General features: G+C 51.0%; 1 protein-coding gene across 10 annotated transcripts in view; it reads left to right on the top strand.

The window, feature by feature from the left end:
* The first annotated feature begins 13,725 nt into the window (after positions 1–13,725).
* The window catches only part of NFASC (neurofascin), a 56,172-nt gene continuing 50,764 nt past the window's right edge, over positions 13,726–19,133 (top strand). Inside the window, exons 1-4 of one of the 10 annotated variants that reach the window (XM_075055055.1) lie at positions 13,726–14,295; positions 14,743–14,918; positions 17,918–17,935; positions 18,981–19,086. In XM_075055055.1, coding sequence (XP_074911156.1) covers positions 14,825–14,918; positions 17,918–17,935; positions 18,981–19,086 — 218 coding nt within the window. In that variant the 5' untranslated portion in view covers positions 13,726–14,295; positions 14,743–14,824. Of the gene's footprint in view, positions 14,296–14,349; positions 14,919–17,917; positions 17,936–18,980; positions 19,087–19,133 lie in introns of those variants that run through there. The other 9 variants (XM_075055056.1, XM_075055057.1, XM_075055062.1 and 6 more) reach the window with 9 other exon arrangements.

Genomic DNA, 19,133 nt, shown 5'->3' with positions numbered 1-19,133 from the left:
TTCTATATTATCTTCTGTCCTGGGGGAAGTCAAGGGAAGGAGCTTGGGAACAGGGTTTGGGTTTTTTTTTTTGGTGGTTGTTGTTTTCTTTTTTTTTTTTTTTTTTTTTTTGAAAAGCCCTGGGACCGGTCGTGCCCTGAGCCCGGTCGGTGCCTGGCTGAGCGCTGGTTCTTCCCAAGCCCTATTCAGGCAGCAGTGCAGGCAGGGCAGGCAGCCTGCCCAGCTGGAGCGTGGCCAGGGTGCCGGGGCCGGCAGCGCGGTTCGGGGACGGGAAGCGTTGGGATGTTTTGGCTGAGGGACACTGAGCACCAGCTGCCCCGATGCTCCCTCCGTGGTTCCTGCCAGAGGTGATTTCGGGTGTTACTCAATAGGATCATTTCTCCTCTCCCCGAGTACTGTCAGGGGGAAAAGCATTTAAGTATTTTACTGGAAAACCAAAGCCGGATTTCAGCTCAAACTTTGGCATACAGAACTCAAGAAAATTGCCAATTCAGCCCTTAGTTCCCAATCCCTTCTCATTACCCCTTGTTTCTGTCAGCTAAAACAGTGTTTTAATGGCTTTTACAAAGATATTTTGCATTTAACATTTGCAGCGGTTCACCACCATGATGCAGAGCTCGGCTGGGTGAATTTGAGACGAGGTGGGAGACAGTGGAGTAGTTAAATATTGACGTTCTCCTTTGCTTTGTTTTCTGTTTGTCTTTAAACTCTATTATTTATCTAGTCAAGTTTTCCTCTGCTTCCAGTCCTTGTCAGCGAGAGGAGATTTGTATTTGCAAGGGTTTGTAGGACCCGGGGTTCATATCTTACAGCCTGTGGGATGTTGGAAATTATAATGGTCCTTAGCTCATGCATCCCCTGGCTCAAACTGACCTCCCAACTAAATCCTGCTTGGAGTCTCAGGATTGATCTTGCACAGCTGGAGTTCACAAAGCAATGGTTAGTGCTGCAGCTGTTGGTTTTTTTTTTTTCTTCTATTACTTATATATCATTTATTGCCGACACCTACACTGCTCCTGTGCCCATCTGCACCTTTTCAGGGCACAAACTGGTCGCTTTTGCCTTCCCGTTTTCACGGCTAGTGCCAGAAACGCTGCCGGATCGGCGTGGGCGTCACGCCTGGCACCAGTGACAGCAGATTTTCAGGGCAGCTCCGGAGCAGCGGTGCGCGGAGCAGCTCCTCTCCAGCAAAGCATGCGGGAGAAGCTCCACGGGAGGATGCTGTGCCCAGCGCTGGGCGCAGCCTTTGCCTTCAGTTTGAGTCTTTTCAAAGAAATACTAAGCACCAGCCTAGTCTTTCAATATGCATACACATCCCTTTTATTTTTTTTTAAACACAGTGAACAAGTAATCCCTATCCTGCATCCTGTACTCCGTCCCGAAGGTTAAAAGCTGGTTTTGTGCCAACTTCATTATGTAGAAGCCAAATGCTTCTACCAATTAACTTATTACTGTTTTGGAGGGGGCTCAAAAGGCAGATGGAGTGACTGTGCCGGCAATATTAATGACCGTGTTGCAAAGGGTGAGAATTTTATGCAGAGTAATGTGAAAACGTGCTGGCAAACTTGTGAAGGCATTGCTGAGAAATACCGGAGAATGGTGTTTCCCTTCCAATTCTGAGCTCGGGGTAATAAATAACGTGTGATTTCACAGCATCTCTGCTATACCAGGCTAAAACTCGCTGTCTGTCATCAAAGGCTGTCAATATTTCACATCCGAGGACAGGCAGGGAGAACGGGGCCACCAAAACGTTACAGGCGCGTAGTGGGAGACACGTAGACCATTAACTCTGAGCTGCCAACTGCTTCTGTTGGGAAATAAACTACTTTCAAATGTTGTTGGTGGGGTCTGAGGGAGGAAGGGGAGTGAAGGTGCCCAGCCTGCCCCGGTCAGGGTGGTGGGTGGGTGCAGGGGGACGCAGCCAGAGCTGTGGGGCTGGCTTGATTTTTAGCTGCACAACTAATAAAGTCTGCATATCGAAGTCTCCTAGATGAATGTCTGTCCCGTAAGATGAAAGCTCCCTGACAAGCCATTTTCATTAAATTTGCAGGAATTGAATGTCTCTAGCAGAGGCAAAGGGTTCCCCAGCTGGATTTGAAATGGGCCAGTGGGCTGAGGAGTTATTGGCAGTGACCAGCTGAAAGCCAAGCAGTGCGGGGAGGCTTTTTCCTTTGGAAAACTGGCTGAAAATGTGGATTTGTGATACTTGGTTTGCCCTTTTTGCAAAATCATTACAAGACATGCTTTACGCCTGCAGAATAGTCCAGTTAAAGGTAATTTTTTTGTGAAGATTTGTGAAGCTATGGCAGGTGGGCAGTCATTGAAAATCAGATTTCCCAGCCATAAGCTCCATTATACTGTAGTAATGTGACTTAAGGGAGTGTAGATGAGAGGTAATGATCTCCTTCCTGTGATTCCCCATATGTAATTAGGGTCTAAGTGTGCACAAGGCAAGGAAAACGTGTTACGCAGCATTTTTGCAAAAGCAAATCCAGTGCTACTGAGAGGGGCAGACTTCCAGATAGCCTTGTTGTTTGCATTTTTATATAAGGTTTTCAAGAATTGCTCTCTCTTTCTTGATCCCTTCCCATTTCTCCAAACTGTTCTGTACTGTAGTCTCGTCTAAAGGTTGTACGTCAGATGGCTTAGGGATGAAATGTCAGATTTGCTGCTGCTTTGCTCTGTCACTGCTGTCGAAGCGCCTAGGGTTTGAAATTAAATGTCAAAGGCATTTTGCAGAACATGGGAATCAGATGTGCTCCAAGACTCTGTCTGGGAAGAGCAGAGCAGCTTAATTACCTCCATTGACTCTTCTTGGGAGATTTATCTCCGGATTTGGGCTGATACCCAGCGTAAGGATGTGGTCCTGGAGAGCCGTGCTCCATGCAGCGGGGGCTGCTGCTCTAAGGGTGGTGGATGGAGGACACGGTGTCTGGCAGCTGCCTGCACATCATGACCAGCTGTAAGGTGATACAAGAGCTTGAGGGACCTCGGCCAGGCTCTGGGGAAGAGCCGGCATCTGTAAATACAGCTCATTTACGGGATTAATCATCAGCAGGCGTGTTCCTGCCTTGTTGGTGACACCTGTGTGTTTGATCCAGTTACAGACTGGGGGGGGAGATGGTGTCTGGGGACCTATGCTGGAGGTGGGGGTGGGTGGTGGTTGAAGGGGACAGGTCAGGAGCGTTACGAAAAGCAGCCAAAAGGATGGGGGAGACTGTAAAGGAGGAGCAGAGCCTGCGTACCTGGGGAAACCCCCCCGTGGGGCTGTGGCAGGTGGGTCCCCACGGACCTCAGCATCTCTGCCGGGTCTGGCCAGCCCGTGCCGTGTTGTGTTCCCACTGGGAACGTGGCATTTCCAGCTTCTCAGAAGGTGCATTCCTGCGCGGGCGGGCGGCTGCACAGTCCCGCTTTGTTCGCCGAGCCCTCTGAGGAGGCGCAGAAGGACTCGGCCGTGATGCTGCCCATCGGCTCCTCAGAGCTGGTCACAGCCCTCAGTGCCGTTTCTGCCTCCTGCTCTCAGGGGCAAAACCCTCCTTGCTCCTCCTGGTAGCTCTTGTCCCCAGCTCTTCTAGGCTTACACCACCCCATGAAAATTAAAGCTTTTGTGCTCAAGTCCTTCACCTTTGAATACTATAATTTCCAGTGGGGAACGTTCAGCACTTGAATAATTGCACCCATTCAGTGCATCCTGAAGAGCACCCACAACCGTGAGCAGGTCTGAAAGAGCTTCAGAGTGGCTGCTCTAGAGCGGCTACTTCTACTTTTCAACCCTAAAACCCAGAAGTATTCACCTTCCTTCTGGTTGTGCTATATTGAAATAGCTGCATTTCCCTGACGGAGGGAGTGTTCGGCTTAATAAAATCAAGGGTAGTCTGTACTACTGCAATTGTTTTCTCTTCCTTCTGCTAAACAGAAAATCTTGGTAACTTGTTTTGAAAGGAAACCCCATGGAATAAGCAGTCTCTGTTTGCAGAGGTGCAGGCAGGACCAGGTCCCTCTGCCACCGCGTTTGCCCAGGGATGCTCCTGTGCTGCTCCCCTGGCTCACCCTTGTCCCTGGGTTCACTTGTGGCAGCACTGCCCCTGCCCGGCCACCGAAACCGGGACGTTAGGGACATTGGGGACATTGGCTCTCGGTAGGGGCACAGCAGCTCTCATTGATGCTGGGGACCGCTCTGGGCTGCAGTGTGGACCCTGCTGAGGCTGAAAGCAAGCTTTCCTCCAAGTCAAAGGACTCATCAGGGCGCTGGGGATCCCTGGGAGGGAGTTAGAGGGTAATGGAAGGGTTAATGGATTTTTCCCAGGCTCTTTAGTGATCACAAGTGACCAGGACCTAAGTAATGTGAGACAGAAACACAAATACTCCAATTCATTTAGTTACCAAAGTGGCTTCCTGGAGGAGCCAAGGGCCTTTTAACCCCTGGGCACCTGCACGCTGCAGGTCAGGCCCTTTTGCTTCATTATTAACCTTTTCCCTCTGTGCAAAGGGAAAACCCTTCTTGCGGTGTCGGGGCGTGCGCATCTGTGACAACGTGCATCACGTCCCTGGACGCAGCTGAACAGGGCGGCTTGCCCTGCCTGGCACGGCGTACGGGAGAACATAGGCAGCTCGTGTGGCACGTACCAAAGAGGGGCTTTGGTGGCACAGCTGAATAAGTCACCATTTAGTTATGATTTGAGGGTTTGAGAGATGCTGGGGGCTCTGGGAAAACCCTTGGCGTGGGAAGGGGAGAGGCTGGGCAGGGGCAGGGCAGCTCTCCGAGCTCGTGGGACCCTGCGGGACCCATCTCCTCCTGGGACATCCATGTGACCAAATGCAGATTCAATGTCTTGCTGACTTTTTGAGCTTTTTAACTGAATGAAAGCACAGAGGGAGGGGACCTTGCCTGGGCACCATGTCCCCTGCCATGTCTTGCGATCTCCTCTGGCCACGGGGATCGACTGCGGCCAGCAGCGTGCGTCTGGGAGGCTCGGCCAGTTCACAGTTATCGAACCCTCGCTGCAGTCTTGTCCAGAGCGCTGCCGAGATGTGAGCTGAGACGCAGCTTCTGCCTGGGTCACCGTTATTTGCTGTCATGAACGAGAAGCAGCCGCAGGAGGAAATTGCTGCTGGGATAAGTCACGCTAGATGCTCTGTGCAGGGTCAAGAGTCTGCAGGCTGCCGGGTCCGTGGTGCAAGGCACGGGGATCAGCGCCGGCTCGCTCCCACGTCCGATGGCTCCTTGGGCGGTGGGAGGTCAGCGCTGGGGTGCTCAGCCCGTAGGGGCTTTGCCCTGAGCATCCCCTGAGCATCTCAAGGCACATCACCGGTGTGGATGAGGTGCAGGTTATGACCAATGTACAAGGAGGGAAGGACGGGTTGGTGCCCTTAATGAATTCATATCATCTCCTGGCCCTGTGCAATTAGAGAAATGCACATTCTTGCCTCTCTCTGGGTCTTGCATCCATCGTCTTTATTAGAGAGGCTCAGCCTGCTGCAAACCCCCAGGTCTGCCTGCTCCTCCTTGGGGTCGTGCCCCGCAGAGGGAAGGGGAGCAGACTCGCGTGGGAGCCAGAAGGAGAAAGGCAGCTTTTCCACAGCAATTGCTGTACGAACTGTCCTACAGTTGCTGTTTATAGCTATTGCTCTGCGTGATTAGCAGTTGGCTAATCACCAGGGGCCAGATGCTGCCGTCCCTGGGAGGGGTGGCCAAGGGACACAGCGGGGGCAGCCATTAACCACTCGCAGGCTGAGCATCCCCCCTTGCTGTTAGCTCTGTCACGCTTCCCCCCGAGCAGCAGCATGGGATGGATGGTCTTGGAAAGGAGCTTTGCTGTGAGGGTGGGGGACTGGCACCCTGTTGCCTCCACCTCTTCCGAGACTGCCGGGGGGGAGCGGGATTGGCGGTGCTGCTACTGGGGTTGAGTTTGAGTGTGGGTGCTTCTCCATCAGGAACTGGACAAGATGCCCAGAGTGTTCCTCATAGGCACAACCCGATAGCTGCTTTGGGGTTTGGCTCTTGGGGCTTCTGCTTTGGTGGAGAATTGGGGATTGAGAAGCTCCTGGACCAGCCTCAGCATCACCCTGGCGCTGCCAGGTGAAGTCCTGGCAGGCAGGGTCCTGTCCAGCACCAGAATGGGTGTCACCAGTGTGTCCTGTGCCCTAAAACTGCCCCTTAAAGCTTCTCATTGAGAAACTTTCCCACCTGTGTTTTTTCCCTTTTAATCCACATTTTTCACACCAGTTCCCTTCCTTGTGCCTCTTAAAAAAAAGCAACATCCTAATGAAGTAAATGACCATGTATTTTTCCAAATAGGTTGCAAGATAAGAAAAGTTGTTAAATATTTTTCCCCCAAAATAACAAGTAAAAATGATTGCTTTTTCATCTTAGCTGTAGCCCACCCCGTGTTCCTTAAATGTCATGCGATGCCCAAGATGCAGCCCCTGCAGAAACGATGCTCTGGAGCTCCTTTGTTTCCTACCAAGGATAACCCCGATGAATTGGGTTTTTTTTTTTTTCTTACTCGCTTCTCACTCTTGCTGATGAAAGGAAGAGATGCGGAAACAAGCGGCTCCCCAGGAGGGTGGGAAGCTGATTAGCGGGGCCGGTGTGACCCGGTGCCCCGCGGGTCCCCGGAGCGGCCCCAGCAGCCTGCGGATCAGCTGTCGTGGGCCAATTCCCAGCTGCCGCGGGGGCACGGCATGGGCTCGTGGGTGATGTGCCGGCTGGCGAAGGCCACATCGTCGTCTTCCATGGAAAGTTTCAGGCTTTTCCTTTTTTTTTTTTTTTTTTTTTTTTTTTTCTCCCTTGACTGTGACCGGTTTGTAAAGGTTAAATGGTATTTTCTGATTAAACCGAGTACTCCAGTGATCTCAGCTCATTTCCCACTCATGCCATATCTTTTGTCTGCCCTTGGGGTAACACTTACACAGGGGGACTCTAGTCCGGAGAGGTTAATAGAATGACAGTATTTCCTTACATTACCAGAAGGACAGGATGATAAATTTATTCACATTTATGTAGTGCCGAGATATGACCGTGATAGATTAAGAGTCTGTCCCTGGAGTTACCCGTGCTCTCGGTAGTGACACGCAGCTCTACGAGGGAATGAATTACCTCCTGAAAGTGTAACCACTGTCTGCACTCAAACGCTGCAAAATGCAGCCACAGCTCTGAATAGCAGCAAGTGCAATTATCCCCTTCCTCCTGCATTTTTTAAATATTTCTGAAATTGGAGCCTGAGTGCAGCTGGTCCCGACTCAAGAGGGCTGCAGGAGGAAGGTCGGGTGAGCTCTGGCTGGCTGATAGCTATGGAGACAAGCTAAAGTATAAATCCCCATACTGCTGGCGTCAGCTTTAAAGTTCAGGGGATTGACGGATTCGTTCCCACTTCCCACGTGTTGCCCTATGCGGAGTCGGAGGGATGCTGCCGCGGCTCTTCCTGGCATGTGCTGGTGGGTGACTTTAGGAAGCCATCCTTGTTCCTGGTGATATCACGGCACCTTCTCTCAATGCTTGTTTGTTTGCTCGGTTCTTTTAAAATGCATACAGCCTGCAGGGTCTGGGATTGAAAACTCACCCACGTGCAAGGCAGGAGAGTTAGAGGGAGTGAAAGGAAAATGCAGCATATGGCAAAAATCCCGTGGAGGAGTGAGACGAGAAACCAGGGGCTGTGAGGAACGGCCTGTGTGTGTGTTCCTTAAAGACATGTTTCTTAAAGATGTGCTGAAAACGTAATAGGAGGAGTCTATAGGCAGATATCCCGAACAAATTGGTCTGCCTGGAGTTTTTACGGAGGGTTTGCAGTGATGGTGTCGAAAGCGCCTATCTCTGCAAACCTCTGCTGCTGCAGGTTATGTTTTGAGAAATGTCTTTTTGTTCAGAGGACAGGAGCAAAGATGTGTTTGGGGACTCCTTTGGGGTTACAGCGGGTATAGAAAATGATTGTCGATAGACACTGGACCATCAATAATCTTAGCCTAGGACCCGTTTCCCATGACAAGCCTGACTTTCTTTCTTGCCTGTGATTAGAAGGTATGTAGGTCTGAAGCGTTAGTTGCTGAAAGGATGGGAATGACTATTTTTTAAGGGGGAGAAGATGAGATGCAAATGAACTTGTTAGTGTTTGCTCTGACAGTTGTTCTGCAGAACAATTGTGAAAGCCGTACCCAACCTCAGGAACAGACACAAAGCGCTTCTCTCTCCTCCAAGCAGAAGCAAGCGGGAAGCGCTGCCCCCCCAGGCGCTGCTGGCTGTCCCCAGGAAAGGGCACGGTCCGTCCCTCGGGATGGCAACGCCAAATGATCATGTCTTGCCTTTGTGATTGTTTCTTTGCTTCTTCACGATTGCTTCTTTCCTTCTTTCCGCTGACTTCTGCGCTGTAATGCAACCTTTGCTTTGAACGGCTTCTTAGGCCTGTTGCAGGGATGCGGCTGTACGTACATCATTTACTGGTGCGCGTCTGCGTACGACTGGGGAAATGAAAAGATGCGTGGATGTGTCCGTCCATATTCCACAGGTTTCGTGTTGCAGGGTGGGTCCCAGCTCCCTATGTAGCTCCCAATGGGCACCTGCGTGGAGCAGTTCCTCTGATGGGGTGTCAGGGTCGGCTGGCACCCACGTGGTGGTTTTTACCAGGTGTGACAGAAGGTCCCGTTGCTGCCAAACCAAAGCGGGGGGTGGATTTATGGCCTGGAAGTCAGCAACCTGGAAACCCATCTGATATGTTATGGTATGGGGCGGGGGGGGAAGGCTGCGGAGAACATGAATGGAGCAGAAGCAAAATGAAGCCTTTAGTCACTGTTAGGGAATCGCATACATACATTCCCTCTAAATCAATGTTTTTCATTATCTGAAACCAAAAGGGTTTTCGCTTTGTGGAAACGTTGTTCTGTGCTCTTCAATCAGTATTAATTGAGTGACTGAAATGCATTAAATGGTGCGGTAGGAATCTTGGGAACACTAGCTGCTCGAGTTTTACTGTTCCTCTTACAAACGTAAATAAGGATAAATGCCTAATTGCTACTGAAAGCATCCTGCTGGACCTAATGAGCTGATTAAAAGCAATCCTTTATTGTGGAATTATTTAATTGTATATAACTTCAACCAGAGATTCCCCTTGCTAACCATTTCTGTGTCTGCTCTACAGCCCCCCGTCTGCCTTGGAGAGTTCATGACCGCAGTCGTTTTGCAGGAGCAGGGCTACAGGGATGGGATTTGTTTCCATTGTTATTCTGGAAGGTCTCATTTTGTTAAGCTGTTGAGAAGGCAATGAATTTCAGCCCTTCCCCAGTGTTATTTGTGCACCTGGGGGAAGTCCTTGAGCTCTGCTCAGTGTGCCCAGCTTCCCCTGGGCAAGATGAAGGGCAGCAGGGCTGGGGCAGGACATCCCGCATCTTGCAGTTTGCAGGGATGTGCTTTTGGGAATTATGACAAAGAGCCAAATTTTGGCCAAATCAGCCTGGGAGGAATTGGAGTCCCAGCTTCTGCTGCCTTGGCCTGGAGTGGGTTCTCGCTGACAGTTGCATCTCTGCAGCAAGAGGAGATATCTTCATATAGCGTTTGCCCCGGAGCACCGCGAAGCTGTGGAGCTCTGAAGGGGGAGCCCGGCTGGAGAAGAAGCGAGCGGATTACGTGGCATGTGGTTCATGTTCCGCTAAAGAGCGGAGCATGTCAGCAGCCTCGTCTTGCCAGAGCCTGCCATAGGCAAATTCCCCCCTCCTGCTTCTGGCTAATGCCAATCGAAGCCAGTGGGAAACTTGTTGGTGCCGAGCAGATGGGAGCTCTGGCTCGCCGGCGCGGGGGGAAGCAGGGATGCTCCGGGGCTGGGATGTGAGGATTTGCTAGTGCAGCTTTCTACCATCTGTGGGAAGGAGAGATTTCCTCCATCTCAATGCAGGGAGGAAGCAATGTACATGTTAAATCGACATGTGCGTGGAGAAATAGAGATTCAAAGTTTCTTCTAGATGGCTGTGAAGGTTTGCAGCTCTGCCAGGCTGGTACACAGCCCACTGTGCTGGCTTGGCATCCCCGAGGAGCTGTGAAGAGAGGAGGCAGCGCCTGCAGAGAAACTTTTCTCTAGTGGTACCATCCACAGCACTCCCAATGCTGGAGCAGGGCTCTTGAGAGATGGAGGAGGACCTAAAGGAATTTTAAAAGCTGATTTTTTTCCCTCTCACTGCAGATTTTGAGTGGCTTACAGGCAAAGTGCTTGGATATGTTTTCTGTTTTAATTATTGTTATGTCAGTGGTGTCTTTACATAAGGAGAAACTTGAGAGTGTGAAACTTGCAACAGAGCAGGGCACGGAGCCTGTAAGAACATATGGGCCAGGTATAGTTTCAGTGCCATCCCATTCACCATGTGGCTGTTCGGGTAATCAAGGCACGTTCGCCTGGTGGGTGCCGTGACCGTCAGCACCTCTTGGCAGAGGGTGTCGTGGGGGGCTGGTCCCTGCTGGCGGGGGCACGTGGGGCTCCCTGGGGCCAGGCTGGGCTCTGCCGTGCCACACGAGCATCCGATACCCCTTGACTCTTTGTACCTCTTCTTGACTCCACCAAACATTGGGGCAGTTGCTTACCTGTCGCGCTATCGTTTGAAAATCCAGATTTGTTTGGGAAACATTTGACAATGCCACAAAAATCACTCTCTGCCTTTAAAATAGAAAAGAAAACCCACGCTGCCAGAATATGGTCCTCTGCCTGTGTATTTTTTAATGCAGGATGTCCTATGCACAGCAAGATGTTTCCTTCTGGAAACTTCTTTTACTTTCAAGCTGATTTGGCCTGACTGCTGCACAAGAATAAAAACTGTGGCTAATTTATCTGTAGAAAGCATAAATCCTCTCCAAACCCTCCAGTTCCCATCCTGGTTGCCCAGCCCTCAGCTGGGGCAGGTACTGCTGCCATTGAGTCCCAGCATCTGTATTTTCAGCCCTGGGACTAATCGTCCCATCATGGGGTGTCTCCTTCATCCCCAGGTGTCTGTCCCTCTTTTGTCTTTCTTGCATTTATTTTTTTTTTTTCCCTCCAGTGCCTGTTCAGAGAGAGGAGGGAGGCTCCGAACAGAGCAGAGTTAAGGTTGCATGTCCACCTCTTGATTTCAGATACACCCCATGCTGTGTGGATATTTCGTTGGATTTTGCCAAAAGGAGCAGTCTTTAGTTTTAAAAATCCTGTCCTGGGATTACTTGTGCTTTTGTCTAGAGAAAAATGTGTTTACAAAACTATCTGATACATCTGGAGGGAGATCTGGGCCAAGGTCTGGGATGTATTTCTCAACCCAAACTAATAGTTTGTGAGAACTGATGTTGCAGTAGGTCATGGGGGAAATGGAAAGCCCCAACAAGTCTGAAAAACATCTCTGAGCTCTGGGTAAGTATTTGGGGAAAAAGGCATCTGAGACTCTTGTTGCTGTCTTGCCCATAGCTGGGGGAAAGTGGAGCAGGGACGTGGCTTTTGTTGGTGCTTGGGTGCAGGCTCAACGCTGGATGAGAAATGCATTTAAGCAGTTAAATTCCTATTTGATGGCATCACAATCTTGCAGCTATTTGTGTGAGATTTTGCTCTGTGTTGTGTTTTTGCTGAATTTTAAGGGCCAGATTTCAGATCAGGTTTGGGTCCAGCCAGCTCAGAGGCTTCCTGAGCATCCCCAGACTGAACCCTCCCGCCTCCACGGCTCCGACCATCCCATCAGCCGGCTGCGGGTACGAAGTTGAAGGGCTCGTTCCGCTCTTTGGGCAGGAGTCAGATCTTCTCTGTGTTGCGCAACGGGGCCGGGAGCAACGATTAAGAAACGCTAAGTCTGGGAAGAAGAGGTCTCATCTGCCCCTTTGTGTGGGCCGTTTTGGGTCGAGCCAGTCTCAGAAGCGGATGAAGACATCAGACAGCTTCCCGACGGTTAGCGTCCCCAGATAAGCCCATCCGTGTCCCCACCGCAGCTCCAGCCCTCTGTGCTGGGGAGACGTCCCTGTCCCCGGGCGAGGAGCAGCCCTGACAATGTGGGCTGTGTTCTGCGCGGCCGGGGGCTCGCGGCACTGCCTGTCCCCAGGACCCACCTACACGCGCAGGCACGGCGGCAGATTGTTCCTGATGCACGGCGAGTCGCACCCACATCTGCCCCGAGACAAAGGGGCCCTGGAAGAGCCCGGCGTTCCCTCTTCTAAAGGCGGGGATGCATTTTTTTGAGCGTGTTCTGTTCACGGGTTTTATTATTTGCTCTCCGTCGGTGCCACTCCGTGCGGTCATACGGGCTGTTCTCCACAGCCGGTTCATCGGTACTGGAAGCGCCTGGGTCATTCTCCTGCAGCTCTGCCCACGGTTTCAGTTCGGAGCTGCCGTGTCCCTACTGCTCCCTTTTGCAGCTCAAAAGTTATCTGCAAATTTATCTCTTTCTGATATGCACAGCCCTTACTTTTACAGTCCCAGTGCATGTGGTGACGGGTAGGATATACTATTCTGCATCAATTAGATGCATAGATGCCTCCTGTGTATACTGTATATATCAGTGTTTGGGCTCAGCCCTTTCTGTATTCCCATTTAATGCAAAAAGCACGTATGTACAAATATTTCCCAAGCATCTGTGCCAGGAACCTACTCCTTCACGTCATGGCCATTTCTTTCACACCCAGTCTAAAGAAAACAACATATTATTTGCTTTTCAGGCTCCAAGCAGCATGTAGAGATGTGCGCTATTTAAATGCCTGCTGTCTTGCACTTCCCTCCCATACTACATCTGTGAATGAAGAAGGGTTTAAAGCACTTTGCGATAGTGATGTGAAGCATCAGTATGTGAGTAGGGACACTAGAAATCTCGGCCTTCCTAAATCTCTGGTTGCAGTATTGGCTGATTCAGTTCATAAGTCAGTCTTGTGCTTAGTAACACAAAGGCATAAAACCAGCTGATCCGTTACTCATTTTAAGCTGTAACTGGAGAAATGAACCGCTTTAAAAAATGAAGGCTACAGATCAAAATGATATCTTCCCTTAGACAGAAAGCTAAAGAAGTAATTTGAAAAGCTTTGTTCAGCATGACCTGATCACAGGACTGCGGAAGTCCTGGACATGACTTTAATTACTGGCCCACTCCTATAATTATTCTGTCCTTCAACTATTTTTATTGCAACAGCTGGATTGGAAAATCCTTAGAATGAGCAAAAAAGATGAAAGCAACACTCCCCTCCAAAACCCTTCACAACCTACAATCTGTCATCTGGTGTAACTGGGACATGCTGGGACGGCGAGTTCCTTCGGGCTTCAGCCCGAGAGCGAGGACCCGGAGACACCGATCGCGTCCAGGCAGGGCTGGATGGAGAAACCATTAAGCACATCTTGTTCCCCGTAAGAGTAATGGGGCAAAGTGTCCTTAAAAGTTGTCTTGCGCTGGGTTTGAGCCTGTCTGTGATTCAGGAGAGCTTCCTGGGCCATGTGTCAGGGCTGTTTATTTTCTGTGACATCTGCTCCTCGCTGGCTCCCAGCAGCGTTCCCTGCGGTACCCGGAGCCCCCCGGCAGCCCCGTCCTCACCGGGTTTTGTCTGTTGTTCTGGGCCCCCCCCTCCCTCCCGCAATTGCTTCATATGGGGCTCAGGAACAGCTGAAGGGGTAGAGCATCCAAAGCTGCAGCCGGTGATTTATATTTTATGAAGACTGGCTCTCCTTGCCTGCCAAATGGCCTCTCCGTGCTGCTCCCCTGCCTGGTGACATCCCACCTTGGCAAAAGCCTGTGTGAGGGCCAGGGAGGAGCGGGATGGAGCAAGGCTGGGGATTTTCCACTGTTTGCTGCCCTGGCGTTATTTTTGTTCTTAGCTGAGAGAGCTGTCTGCACGGCTGATGCCCTTTGTATAACTCTATTACAGAGAGTTGTAGCTCAGCCGCGATGCAACCTCTGTGCCACAGCAGCCTTTCTAAGGGGGCTTTTATTGTGCAGACGGGATAATTTATCCTCTTTTTAAATCTGCATTTAGTCTATGGGTTTATTAACAGCAAAATAAGAGGTATGGAAAATGCAAATGATAACCCGACAGTCCCCAGGAGGTTTGGATGAGTGCCTTGGGGAGCCCGGCAGCAGCAGCAGCGTGCAGCACATCTGGCAGCAGGGACCGGCTGGGGAGGGAAGCAGCTGGATCCTGGTTGGAAATGGGTTTGTCTTGTTGGGAAATGTCCCACCATGCCCCGACTCCTGCTAGAGCTGTGCTGGGTCAGTGACAGGCTCTTGGGACACGAGGGGATCTCCGGAGCTGGCTCCTAGTATTGCTGGGCTGCACGGGGAGGCAGAGCTCATCCCGGCACCCCGCCAGAGAGAGTGGATGTTTGCTAGGTATTTCTTGTTCATAAAATACAAATTTGGGGGTTTTTTTTGTTTTTTTTTTTTTTTGTAAGCCGCAAATCATCCTTTTTATTTTATCCTGCAGGGACTGTTCACTGCTTTTGCATTCAATTGCTCTGAGTAACTTTCTGTCGGTCCCAGGGGAGAGTGTGGTCCTTCTTCCATCCAAAAGGTCTCTCCAGGGTGTAAGCACAAATAACCCCATAAGGCTGATTTTTGTGCCTGCAGAACAGCCCAGGGGTTGGGAGGGCAGTGACGACAGGCTTGTACCCGGGTCACCAGAGCCTGGAAACTCTTTCTGGCAGTATTCGCACCCCTGTCCCTCCGCACAAATATTTTTTGATTGGAAACACTCTCTCTCCACAGTTGCCAAAAGGAAGACAACAGAAACGGAGCTGTAAACGGCTCGGTGACCACTGCGTTTGTGTTCGTTTGCAGCTGAGGATCTGTCTGTGCGTGCTGCTGGTCTGCTCGCCTCGGGGGACACGACTGAGGTCCTAACGCTGCCCAGGCGTCCAAAATGGTCATGCAAAGACACCACCTCACCTGCGCAGGAATAGCATTCGCTCTCTACCTTCATCACCTCGTCAGCGCCATCGAAGTCCCCCTGGATTGTAAGTAGTGGTTTACTCCTCTAAAAACTCCTGCTGAAATGCTTGAGGAGGTAGAGTGAAGATGTGCACGGCCCAGGCAGCCTTCCTGGTCCAGCCTAAGCTTTTCTTTACTGCTGTTTGTTTGGGGCTATTTTTCTTTTTAAACCACATGCCCTCCAGAAAGTCACCTAAATCACTCTCTGATTTAGTCAATCTATCTCAAAAGCTGAGCAGAGGACTCAAAACCACATGTCAAAATGGAACAGAGCATCTGAGCCAAGCTGGCAAGCCTTCAGCCTGTTGATTTAAGTGGAGCATCCCAGGACTTGTGGTGTTCCGACAGCATGGGCAGGCTTTGGGATGCTCTTTTGTGGAGGAGGTGAGCTCGTTGTTACTCTTACCTGGCAGATGGTGTCACGAGCTGACACCTAGGTCCTCAAGGGTAGTGGAGATCCAGGCAGGTCCTGCAGAGCAATGTGATTTTTCTCTCTCTCTGTCGGGACTTTTTGGTTAATTTTGAGATGGGACTTCTGTTTTATTCAAAAGCACAAGAGCTGGGGGATATGAAGCGAGGAGGAAGGGGGACATGGGCTGATGTTTCTGCTGAATGGGCATCTTCGGGCCAGCGCATGGGAAATGCATGACTTGTTTGAATGCACTTGAGACTGGGGTTTGTACTGAGAGCTGCTCAGCCACTGTTCTGGAAACCAGTTTAATAATTTCTTTGTGTCCCGGCTTCCTCCTGTAGAGGCTGTTAATAATAATCAGCCTGTCGCTGCAGGGAATCTCTTCCGACAGTGCAATGTACAGAAATCCTCCAGTGAGCAGTGCATTAGGAGAAAAAGCATGGCTTTTTGCTGGGGTCTAAATTCAGGCTGAAGTGCCAGGGTTGCTCTTGATAGGAGAAATTAGGTCCTGTGGGTTGTTTCTCTGTGGAGTCCTGGGTGTGCTGGCCGTAGGTGTGGTACCTCAGCTGATCCCTGACTCTGGGGAGGAAAAATCTGAGGCAATGGCTTTTGGCTGAAATTTGGAAATGACTGAAGAGAATGCGTGGGAAAGCTCTGATTTGTGGAGGGGAATAAATACTTGTGTTACTTGAAAGCATAGGGAGGGGATCCCAGACTCCAGTCCCTGCTCTGCTCCATTCTAGGTGATTGTGGATGAAAATACCTATTCCCCTGGAGTCAGCACTGTAACACGCACAGGGGACTCTTGTTCCCAGCAATGGGAATTTTATTTGATGTACACAGCTCAGTGGTTCCTTCAGGCCTGGCTTTGTTAGCATTGATAATATTCCAGAAACGCAGGCAGCCAGCGTGGAAATAGGGGCCAGTGCAGTTGGGGAAAACCGAACGGGTCTGCAAACAGCCGCCTTCTGCCATTTCTTGTACTTTGCAGCAGGAAAGAAGTAATTTTGCTACTTAAATATAACGTGACCTTAGAAAAGTAAGAGAAATGCTGACAGCTGGTGGAGAAATGCTCAAGGCAGCCTGCAGCAGCTCACTATTTCTCAGCAGCTCACCGTTTCTCTAGCCACCTCCTCCTCCTCCCTGCTGCACAGCACTGAGCCGCCGAAGAGCATCATCCCCTCCGGTGCTGGTGGGAAGCTGGGATCATAACTAAGAGCATCCTTTTGTCATCCTCTCCCGAACAGGTCCCTCGCAGGACAGATTATTTGTAAATAATGTGCAGGGAGGTGGTTGTGCACAGCTGTGCCAAGAGCGGGTGGGTGAGGAGCATCTCCCAGCCCGGGGTGAGGGTTAGGGATTCTGCTGATGCCTGTCCCCACCAGCCGACCCTTCCCAACCTCCCTTGGGTTAGCTCTTTTGGACACATGGAGCATCAGCTTCGTTTTACTTCCATCCCGACCTTCAGAGCCATCAGGGGTTTGTTTTCAGCTCTTGTTTAAGCCACCTGGTGATCAGGGCTCCCTTACCCACTGCTTATCTGTGAGACTGAGCTAATGAAAGCATCGCCTGCGCTCAAATGGCTGCAGGTTTGTCCAGGTGGTGTGTAAAGAGCCCCAGCTGCTCCGGCTTTGTGCAGGAACTGATAAAGGTGCAAATCAGAGGCTCTGTGAGCACATGAGCTCTACCCTCCACATACCACTAGCTATGAAAGTCTCTGCTCAACAGAGATCAGCTCCTTTGTCCAGTGCTGGGCTCTGCCTGGTCCCCACCAGCCGGAGGGGGCTGGGAAACCCCCCACCAGCACCAGGGGGTTGAGATGCTGGTCCTTGCTGACACACCTCGGGAGTCAGAGATCTCCCCAGGGAGGAGTTTTGCTCCCCGGACCTTATGTTTTAAGGGCAGAAGCAGCTTGGGAGAGGGCAAAGCCTCAGGGTCCCCTCACGGCAGAGGGAACAGCCCTTGCTCACCCTGTGTCAGGGGGAGCTGTACTATTTCCTCTTTTTTTTTTAAGCTTGCCTAGGTGGTTTTTCCCCTGCCCCAACCCTAACAAGTTTTCTTCTTTGGATAAAATCCTGCCTGCCCCTGTTCTGGGGACAGTATATATATATATATATATATATATATATATATCCCTATGTTACAGGCACCTTCTCTGAGTTTGAGCATCACTTAAAAAGTCAGCTAAGGGTTTATCAGGCACACATTAACCTCTGACTCAGGGGGATGTACCTGGGAGGCTCAGGGTAAGCCTGGCCATGGAGAAGGGGTGAGGGAACGTTGCTAACTCCTGCAGGCAACTCGCTGGACCACAGGGCCACCAATGCCTGCAGGCGAGTGGTGTGAGTATACCTGTGCCCTCTTTTGGCCCCCAAAACCCCTGCTGCAGAGAGAGCTGACAGCTAACAGGACCATTCAGCAGCAGCTTCTCCCACGTGGACAGTAAGTAGGTAGATTAGAACATGCTTGAATGGTAAGATGGTTTGTGTGTAGTATTTGCAAGCCCTACAATAACTGTACATGTTTATGTTTGTCTACATGATGTATATAGGTTTGTTCTTCAATTAACCCTTTTTCTTTTTTTTCATTATGCTTGCACTTGGGGAATAACAGCAAATATTCAGAGTGAATGTAAGTGTTCCCCTCGCTCCCTGTGTGTATGTGTCTGTCTCCTGCATGGCCGAAACAGGGCACGAGGGGTCCGCGCTGACCAGGGGCCGGTGGTGGCTGTTGCTTGGCACGCAGGGTCCGTGGGTGCGTTGCCTGCCCTGTGGCAGGGCTGGCCAGAGTCAGGACAAGCCACTTCTCCTGCACAGCCAGGCATGGCTGGGAGAGACACGGGAGGTGCTGGAGCCACTTGGGAGGAGTGCTTAGGCTCTGCCGCTTTCCCTGGAGCAGAAACCGGACCGCCTTCGCGATGCAAATGTTGTTTCTGCAGGGGCTTGTTATTGCTAACGCCACACCTCGGAGCAGAGCAGGCTCCTCTGCCTCGCACGAGCACGTGTGCCAAGCTCAGCTCCACGCACTGACACGTTTGCAGCATCGCTAGCTCTCGGGGGAAGAGCAAACAGCCTCGGACCTGAGCGGCTTCGTTCCGGGTCAGCCATGGGACTGAGCTCTTCAGTTCAGAGTCGGGGATCCGAAGCCAGATCCTACACTAGCTGCTGGGCTCATGTGGCCCTTTTCACAAGCCCTGCCCTTCCAAACACAAGTGCTGTGCTCCTTCAGGGTAAACCTGGAGGTTTTGAGCCTCTTTCTTGCACAGAGAGTACCTGTAAGCGTCTTGCAGCGGCTCGCTGGCTCCCCGTCCCAGCTGCAGCCCCTGTCTTTGAGGTGCACAGCCAGGATGCTTTTCAGTCTGATTCAAACAACCTGCAGTAGCAGGAAGATGTAACTGTGAAATTTCTTAATGAGACTAAGATACTGACTGAGAAACAGGGGCTTCCCGGTACCAAACGGGAGTCTGAGCAGGGCTGATGGTGCAAGAGGTGACAAACAGCACACCCTCACAAATGCTTATGGTAGTTTCCTCAGGTGTTGAAGGGCTTTAAACCACAAATTGCACGTCCAGCCTGGGGAAGGAGCTGAAATCCCATCAGGATCTGCTGCAGGATGGCAGAGAGGGGATTCACCCTCTTTGCACGACCCTCCTCACGGCTTTTCGTTTGCTTTGCAGTGCCTCAGCCCCCCACAATCACCAAGCAGTCCGTGAAGGACTATATCGTTGACCCGAGGGATAACATCTTCATCGAATGTGAAGCCAAAGGGAACCCCGTTCCCACGTAAGTGCATCTACAGCCCTTGTTAGGCTGAAGCCCTGCTGTTCTTC

The sequence above is a fragment of the Buteo buteo genome, chromosome 23 (assembly GCF_964188355.1).
Source record: "Buteo buteo chromosome 23, bButBut1.hap1.1, whole genome shotgun sequence".
Taxonomy (NCBI): Eukaryota; Metazoa; Chordata; class Aves; order Accipitriformes; family Accipitridae; genus Buteo; species Buteo buteo.
The sequence above is the reverse complement of the archived record's forward strand: the minus strand, read 5'-3'. Positions and strand labels throughout refer to the sequence as shown.